Source organism: Salmo salar, chromosome ssa10 (genome assembly GCF_905237065.1).
Source record: "Salmo salar chromosome ssa10, Ssal_v3.1, whole genome shotgun sequence".
In the NCBI taxonomy this organism is placed as follows: Eukaryota; Metazoa; Chordata; class Actinopteri; order Salmoniformes; family Salmonidae; genus Salmo; species Salmo salar.
This window is the reverse complement of record NC_059451.1, coordinates 10,683,172-10,692,782: the sequence shown is the minus strand read 5'-3', so window position 1 is coordinate 10,692,782 and position 9,611 is coordinate 10,683,172. Positions and strand designations below refer to the sequence as shown.

General features: G+C 44.1%; 1 protein-coding gene across 1 annotated transcript; it reads right to left on the bottom strand.

Moving 5' to 3' along the window:
• Nucleotides 1-1,125: 1,125 nt before the first annotated feature.
• LOC106613456 (pre-rRNA 2'-O-ribose RNA methyltransferase FTSJ3-like) lies at nucleotides 1,126-8,816 on the bottom strand (the record flags this gene model as incomplete). The annotated part of the gene is made up of 9 exons (XM_045687288.1): nucleotides 1,126-1,462; nucleotides 1,761-1,820; nucleotides 2,850-2,901; nucleotides 3,320-3,467; nucleotides 6,536-6,640; nucleotides 6,726-6,864; nucleotides 7,054-7,228; nucleotides 8,501-8,598; nucleotides 8,731-8,816. Coding segments are annotated over 6 exons (633 nt in total), but the record flags the coding sequence as incomplete, so codon positions are not given.
• Nucleotides 8,817-9,611: the final 795 nt, after the last annotated feature.

The window sequence follows — 9,611 nt, the reverse complement described above, 5'->3', positions numbered from 1 at the left end:
TAAAATCAAATCGAAGATACACTACATGAACAAAATTATGTGGACACCTGCTCGTCGAACATCTCATTCCAAAATCATGGGCGTTAATATGGAGTTGGTCCCCCCTTTGCTGCTATAACAGCTTCCACTCTTCTGGGAAGGCTTTCTACTAGATGTTGGAACATTGCTGCGGGGACTTGCTTCCATTCAGCCACTAGAGCATTAGTGAGGTCAGGCACTGATGTTGGGCGATTAGACCTTGCTTGCTGTCCGCATTCCAATTCATCCCAAAGGTGTTCGATGGGGTTGAGGTCAGGGCTCTGTGCAGGCCAGTCAAGTTTTTTCACACAGATCTCAACAAAACATTTCTGTATGGACCTCGCTTTGTGCACGGGTGCATTGTCATGCTGAAACAGGAAAGGGCGTTCCCCAAACTGTTGCCACAAAGTTGGAAGCACAGAATCGTCTAGAATGTGATTGTATGCTGTAGCGTTTAAGATTTCCCTTCATTGGAACTAAGGGGCTTAGCCCAAACCATGAAAAACAGCCCCAGACCATTATTCCTCCTCCACCAAACTTCACAGTTGGCACTATGCATTCGGGCAGGTTTCGTTCTCCTGGCATCCGCCAAACCAAGATTCATCAGTCGGACTGTGAGATGGTGAAGCGTGATTCATCACTCCAGATGAAAGCGTTTCCACTGCTCCAGTGTACAATGGCGGTGAGCTTTACACCACTCCAGCCGACGCTTGGCACTGCTCAATGTGATCTTAGGCTTGTGTGCGGCTGCTTGGCCATGGAAACCCATTTCATGAAGCTCCCGATTAACAGTTATTGTGCTGACATTGCTTCCAAAGGCAGTTTGGAACTCAGTAGTGAGTGTTGCAACCAAGGACAGACGATGTTTACGCACTACAGCACTTGGCGGTCCCGTTCTGTGAGCTTGTGTGGCCTACCACTTCGCAGCTGAGCCGTTGTTGTTGCTAAACATTTCCACTTCACAATAACAGCACTTACAGTTGACCGGGGCAGCTCTAGCAGGGCAGATATTTGACGAACTGACTTGTTGGAAAGATGGCATCCTATGGTGGTGCCACGTTGAAAGTCACTGAGCTCTTCAGTCAGGCCATTCTACTATCAATGTTTGTCTATGGAGATTGCATGGCTGTATGCTTGATTTTTGTTTTTGCAACGGGTATGGCTGAAATAGCCAAATCCATTAACTAGCTGTTTGCTATCAGAATCCTGCAAAGTCGTTGATAGGTATTTAGTAAATCTGACAAATGGGACAATAAACTAAGTCTATTCATTAATAAGTCATGTAACATGAGCCCTGACCTCTCGTCATCTGAGTCGCTGCTGTCGTCATCATCATCCGAGTTGCTGTCCCCCTCTGCCCCAGCTTCCTTTGATGGCCCCACCTCTTCCTCCTCCGGCTGGGCCGTCCCGAGCTCCTCTTGGGCCTTTCTCTTCTTCCCCTTGGCTGGAGACAAAACAAAGGTGTTACAAAAGGTTCATCCAACACTCATCTCTCACTTTCCTTCACTTTCTCTCCATGGATGAATCGCAATCGTCTAAAGTGGAGTCCTCTCCTCCAAAACGCACTGGTCTGAAAACACAAGATCAGTGAAAGAAATATGGCGGACACCTACTGGGAGTGTACTTACACCCATCAAATACTTTCACGCAATGATGGAAAGGAGATGAGGGGAGGAAGCCACTTGAGTATATTGAAATGCAGCCATGCACTATGTACCTGTGGGGTCCTAGTTCTGTAGTACCTGTGTCTGCCGTAGCTCGCTCTCTGCATCTTCTTCCAGATCCAATTCAGAAAATATGTCCTGTGGAGATCAAACAGGGACAGGAAGTCATATCAGATCAGAGGTCAGAGGTCACGGAGTAAGAGAACCAATGGGTTTATAATTACAACAGTCAATTTAAAGCACTATATATGGATGAGGACATCTGTGTGTAAGCATGTTCGCGTGTGTACTCTTAAGTTAAGGCTGGGCGATATGGCCAAAATATAACATCACAGTATTTTTCACATTTTTGACGGTATGATGTTTATGAATAATAAAAGTTCTAAATATGCTTTATGGGTAATGCATGACCCTTAAATGGCCTAGGATGGCAATGGAAATTACTTCTAAGTTGTTATAACAGGCTTTCTCCATTCTGATTGCTTTATACTGTTCAACCAAAAATAAGACAAAACTGATAGTGAAAGTCCTATATGTAGAACATTGCATCAAAATCCTATTTTATGTAGCTTCAAACTCTGGTACTCCACCAATTGTTTCCATTTGCATAGTTATTTATTCATTTCCTGCCCTCATTTGTTATCATTTACACACTGTCACATTTATTTTGTGCTAGTATGTCTCAATTTTATAAAAAAAAAGAAAAGTTATCAGAATAATTATTCTCCTCTTTGATTGGTATTGCAGTTTGTACTTTCACCACTAGAGGGCAGTCAGTCGATTTCCATTGATCTCCATTTGGCAAGCTTGCCCTCCAGAAGTTGTTGACCAACCTGTTGTGCTAGCAAGTTAGCAGTTCTCAGCTGTTAGCAGTTTCTTACTTGCGATAAACAGATGAGTAGCTAGGTTTCCATCCAATTGGCAACAAATTTTCAAGTGAATATTCTAAAATCTGCATAAATAACATTTGCACATTTTCCCCTCATTGGTGTGTTTCCACTAAACTGACTAGTTGCGAATAAAAATCAGTGCGTGATGATGTAGTGCACACAAAATGTACTTTTCGCATAAGTTTTCATGTACCGAATAAAAATCTAAAATTCAGTGTGTTTCCATTGCATTTTCAAATCTACAAAAACTGTTGCGTTAAATAGCAAATGTGCCTACCTTGGTCTTGGCTCCAGCCAACAGCTCGCAGATACAGTGCGGGTAGGCTAGTCTGCATGATAAGATTATTATGGATCATTTTTATTTGTCAAACGGCAGTCAAGCATTGATCATCATGTCACCAGAATAAAACCCTCTATTTATTGGAAAGGCGCATCAAGCTCATCACCGTGCACATTCACCACCCTGTGAAGTTCATTATTTATTTCATCTGTAGCCTAATAAACTGTATGGTCTCCTGAGTCGTAGTGGAAAGACTACACCATATCACCGCATGACTCCAAGTTTACTTATATATTCTGGTTATTATAAATGTTTGCGCATAAATGCTATTATGTATGTATTGTACTGTCTAGTCCCCAAGTTCCCCTTAGGAAAAAATAAGTTATTTTATATTGAGCCACAACATACCATTGTTGGTATATTCATTGGAGACCAAGTAGGTGAGCAGTGAGAGTATAAAGACTTACCCTCTCAGCTCTGCCACCTTCTCCGCATTCAGCTCGGCCAGTTTCTGCTCCATCTCTACCTCCTCCAACTCTGCCTCTTTTTCCTTCTTTTCAGCCACCGTAATTTTCTTTTTGTCCTTCATCTCCTCTGCGTCGCTCGCCTCATCACCTGAACTCAGTTTGCAGACAAGCACAACAATAAAGGCCAATGTTGTTGAAGACTACTATTCTTTATAAAAGGGCTGTGCAGCTTCAAAGGATATTAATTTATAACCTGACAAATACTTCATACCCTTGTAAAATAGATTATCTTCTCCACCAAAATCAGCCCCAACCCATAGATAGGCAATTCATGATAAACTCATATTTGTATACTGGATGGGTGTAAACAATATAGAGGAAACAGAGGACTAGGTGGTGCCATACACACATTTACATACTGTACCCACCTACCTGTATCTGATCTACCAGTGGCCTTAGAGTCCCAGATCAAATTCAACCCCTATCTCAATAGAACTTGCTACCAACAGGACATTTAAAAACTGTAATATCTTGTTTCACAGAGTCGTGGCTGAACGACGATACGGAAAATATAGAGCTGGCGGGGTTTTCCATGCATTGGCAGGACAGAGAATCTACGTCTGGCAAGACGAGGTGCGCGGGGAGTGCCTATTTGTCAATAATGGCTGGTGCGCGATGTCTAAAACTAAAGAAGTCTTGAGGTATTGCTCGCCTGAGGTAGAGTACCTTATGATAAGCTGTAGACCACACTATCTACCAAGAGAGTTCTCTTCTATATTATTCATAACCGTCTATTTACCACCACAAACTGATGCTGGCACTAAGACCGCACTCAACCAGCTGTATAAGGCCATAAGCAAACAAGAAAATCAGAAGCGGCGCCTCTAGTGGCCAGGGACTTTAATGCAGGCAAACTTAAATCCGTTTTACCTCATTTCTACCAGCATGTCACATGTACAACCAGAGGAAAAAAAACTACACCACCTTTACTCCACACACAGAGATGCATACAAAGCTTTCCCTCACCCTCCATTTGGCAAATCTGACCATAATTATATCCTCCTGATTCCAGCGTATAAGCAAAAACTAAAGCAGGAAGTACCAGTGACTCGATCAATACGGAAGTGGTCAGATGTCGCGGATGCTACAGGACTGTTTTGCTAGCACAGACTGGAATATGTTCCGTGATTCATCCAATGTCATTGAGGAGTATACCACATCAGTCATCGGCTTCATCAATAAGTGCATCGACGACGTTGTCCCCACAGTGACCGTACGTACATATCCCAACCAGAAGCCATGGATTACAGGCAACATCCGCATCAAGCTAAAGGCTAGAGATGCCGCTTTCAAGGAGCGGGACACTAATCCAGAGGCTTATAAGAAATCCCACTATGCCCTCAGACAAACCATCAAACAGGCAAAGCGTCAATACAAGATTAAGATTGAATCCTACAACACAGGCTCTGATGCTAGTCGGATGTGGCAGGGCTTGAAAACTATTACGGACTACAAAGGAAAACCCAGCTGTGAGCTGCCCAGTGACGCGAGCCTACCAGACAAGCTAAATGCCTTTTATGCTCGCTTCGAGGCAGGCAACACTGAAGCATGCATGAGAGCACCAGCTGTTCTGGATGACTGTGTGATCACGCTCTGGGTAGCCAATGTGAGCAAGAACTTTAAACAGGTCAACATTAACAAAGACGCGGGGCCAGACGGATTACCTGGATGTTTACTCAAAGGATGCGCAGACCAACTGGCAAGTGTCATCACTGACATTTTCAACCCCTCCGTGACCGAGTCTGTAATACTTACATGTTTCAAGCAGACCACCATAGTCCCTGTGCACAAGGAAGCGAACATAACCTGCCTAAATGATTATAGCCCTGTAGCACTCACGTCAGTAGCTATGAAGTGCTTTGAAAGGCTGATCATGGTTCATATCAACAGCATCATCCCGGATACCCTAGACCCACTCCAATTCGCATACCGCCCCAACAGATCACGCAATCTCCATCGCACTCCACACTGCCCTTTCCCACCTAGACAAAAGGAACACTTATGTGAGAATACTGTTCATTGACTACAGCTCAGCGTCAGCACCATAGTGCCCACAAAGCTCATCACTAAGCTAAGGACCCTGGGACTCAACACCTCCCTCTGCAACTGGATCCTGGACTTCCTGAAGGGCCGCCCCAGGTGGTAAGGGTAGGCAACAACACGTCTGCCATGCTGATCCTCAACACTGGGGCCCCTCAGGGGTGCGTGCTCAGTCCCCTCCTGTACTCCCTGTTCACCCACGACTGCGTGGCCAAACACAACTCCAACACCATCATTAAGTTTGCTGACGACACAACAGTGGTAGGCCTGATTACCGACAATGATGAGACAGCCTATAGGGAGGAGGTCAGAGACCTGGCAGTGTTGTGCCAGGACAACAACCTCTCCCTCAATGTGAGCAAGACAAAGGAGCTGATCGTGGACTACTGGAAAAGGTGGGCCGAACAGGCCCCCATTAACATCGAGTGGGTTGAGTGTTTCAAGTTCCTTGGTGTCCACACCAACGAACTATCATGGTCCAAACACACCAAGACAGTCGTGTAGAGGACAACACCTTTTCCCACTCAGGAGACTAAAAAGATTTGGCATGGGTCCCCAGATCCTCAAAAAGTTCTAAAGCTGCACCATCGAGAGCATCCTGATCAGTTGCATCACCGCCTGGTATGGCAACTGCTCGGCATCTGACCATAAGGCGCTACAGAGGGTAGTGTGTACGGCCCAGTACATCACTGGGGCCAAGCTTCCTGCCATCAAGATCTATATGCTAGGCGGTGTCAGAGGAAAGCCCCAAAAATCTCTAGACTCTAGTGACCCAAGTCATAGGCTGTTCTCTCTGCAACCGCACGGCAAGCGGTACCGGAGCGCCAAGTCTAGGACCAAAAGGCTCCTTAACCGTTACTACCCCCAAGCCATAAGACTGCTGAACAATTAAACAAATGGCCACCCGGACAATGGCCCCCCCCATTAGTTCTTACACTGCTGCTACTCGCTGTTTATTATCTCACTTTACCCCTACCTACATGTACAAATTACCTCGACTAACCTGTACCCTAGCACATTGACTCGGTACCGGTACCCCCTGTATATAGCCTTGGTATTGTGTTACTTGTAATTCTTTTTTACTTTAGTTTATTTGTACAGTATGTTGTGTCTCACCTCGTTGGCTTTGCTCAGGAACTCCACAGTGTTGTCAGCCTTGAGGTTGGCAGTCGTAGAGAATGTGTGGTACAGGGTCAGATCACCATCTGTGTATCCCTCCGCCTGAAACACAGCAACATGAATGAAGCCACTGAAATATACAGTTAATTCAGTTGCAAACCTTTTACAGACAAATGCACACACACACCTTGGGTTTCATCACAGGCACCAGGTCTTTGATAGCCTTGGCTTGGACCTCCACCTCCATGACGGCAGGTTTGGGGTCAAAGAACTTGTTGTCGATTTTGTCTGAGGCCGGGTAACCTGAAATGGAAAGAAGTCCCGTCCTCAGTTACTCAACAAGACCAGCCTTTACCATAATAAACCCAAAGTATATATTTCTCAATTTACACTAGATAACTGGTGCTAGGAGCAGGTTTGGTGTAAATTCAGTTAATTCAGGAAGTGAATTGTAGTTGAAATTAGAATAAATAAAAAAGAATTTTTCAACTCTGCTGAATAGAGTCGAGGCGAACCAAGCCGACTCGTTTCTGGAGGCCTGGTGCTTGGTGGCCCGCACCTTCTTGAAGAAATGCTGGAAGATCCACAGCAGCGGCTGGCAGTCTTTGGAGCGGAACACCTTGGTGGCAAACATGCCCCCTTTGGCCGGGATGTCACACGCCAGCTTCAGAGCCATCAGGGTCCGGTGAGCTGGTAGGGGGGGGTAGGGTGGAGGTATGACTTAAATGGACAATCTGCTGTTTCTTTTATTAAATGTTGATTTTGTTCGGCACTTTACACTGATTTATTAACTGTGAACGTCATTAATGTCCTGTTAATCTAATAAACAGCTCTACTGTACATATTTTGTTATGAGAGAACAACAAGATACAGCTGACTGACAGACATGTTTTGGTATTTATTAAGATTATTGTATTAAGATAATTTTCTATCAGTTTGCTTATATACAATTGAAGTCGGAAGTTTACATACACTTAGGTTGGAGTCATTAAAACTCGTTTTTCAACCACTCTACAAATTTCTTGTTAAAAAACTATAGTCTTGGCAAGTCGGTTAGGAAATCTACTTTGTGCGTGACACAAGTAATTTTTCCAACAATTGGTTACAAACAGATTACAATTCCAGTGGGTGAGAAGTTTACATACACTAAGTTGACTGTGCCTTTAAACAGCTTGGAAAATTCCAGAAAATGATGTCATGGCTTTAGAAGCTTCTGATAGGCTTATTGACCTCATTTGAGTCAATTGGAGGTGTACCTGTGGATGTATTTCGAGGCCTACCTTCAAACTCAGTGCCTCTTTGCTTGACATCATGGGAAAATCTAAAGAAATCAGCCAAGACCTCAGAAAAACAATTGTAGACCTCCACAAGTCTGGTTCATCCTTGGGAGCAATTTCCAAATGCCTGAAGGTACCACGTTCATCTGTACAAACAATAGTACGCAAGTATGAACACCATGGGACCACGCAGCCGTCATACCGCTCAGGAAGGAGGACGCGTTCTGTCTCCTAGAGAAGAACGTACTTTGGTGCAAAAAGTGCAAATCAATCCCAGCAAGGAGGCCTACAAACCTGACTCAGTTACACCCGCTCTGTCATGAGGAATGTGCCAAAATTCACCCAACTTATTGTGGGAAGCTTGTGGAAGGCTACCCGAAACATTTGACCCAAGTTAAACAATTTAAAGGCAATGCTACTAAATACTAATTGAGTGTATGTAAACTTCTGACCCACTGGGAATGTGATGAAAGAAATAAAAGCTGAAATAAATAATTCTCTCTACTATTATTCTGACATTTCACATTCTTAAAATAAAGTGGTGATCCTAACTGACCTAAGACAGGGAATTTGTACTAGGATTAAATGTCAAGAATTGTGAAAAACTGAGTTTAAATGTATTTGGCTAAGGTATGTATGTAAACTTCCGACTTCAACTGTAGGTGTTATCCGTGCTGTTACCTACCATGAGAGAAGGCATCATGCACCCAGTTGGCTCCAACATTTGGAGCTCCGTCGTTTTGGACTATGTGCATCTTCCATGTCAAGAGCTCCTTCCAGAGCCTGGCGAAAACAGCAGTGACGTCAAACACACAAGTTCATTATTGCCAGAATCTTGTAGCACCCATTTAAAACGCCATTCTGTATGGTCAAGTAACACACTGTCACTCATTTGACCTTAGCATAAGCACCTACCTGTCCGCGCTCTCTGTGGTGATGTCCTCTGTCAGAGCGACCACATTGGGAATATCCTTGATTTGGACCAAGTCGACACCTGAGAAAAAAGAGGAACGTCATAACTCCATAAAAAAACTATCACAGCATGTTTAACTGAAATAGTAGTAATACAAAATTAATTAGTTGGAATACAGTGCATTCGGAAAGTATTCAGACCCCTTGACTTTTCCCACATTTTGCATTACAGCCTTATTCTAAAATAGATACAATTGTTTTTTTCCCCTCAATCTTCACACAATACCCCATAATCACAAAGCAAAAATGTTTTTGTTTTTTTATGTTAGCAAATGCTTCCAAATTTTTTTAAACTGAAATATCACATTTACATAAGTATTCAGACCCTTTACTCAGTACTTTGTTGAAGCACCTTTGGCAGCGATTACAGCCTCGAGTCTTCTTGGGTATGACGCTACAAGCTTGGAGCACCTGTATTTGGGGAGTTTCTCCCATTCTTCTCTGCAGATCTGCTCAAGCTCTGTTAGGTTGGATGGGGAGCGTTGCTACACAGCTATTTTCAGGTCTCTGCAGAAATGTTTGATCCGGTTCAAGTCTGGGCTCTGGCTGGGCTACTCAAGGACATTCAGGGACTTGTCCCGAAGCCACTCCTGCATTGTCTTGGCTGTGTGCTTACGGTTGTTGTCTTGTTGGAAGGTGAATCTTCGCCCCAGTCTGAGGACCTGAGCGCTCTGGAGCAGGTTTTCATCAAGGATCTCTCTATACTTTGCTCCGTTCATCTTTCCCTCGTTTTTCAGCTGCAGTCCCTGCAGCTGAAAAACATCCCCACAGCATGATGCTGCCACCATCATGCTTCAGCGTAGGGAGGGTGCCAAGTTTCCACC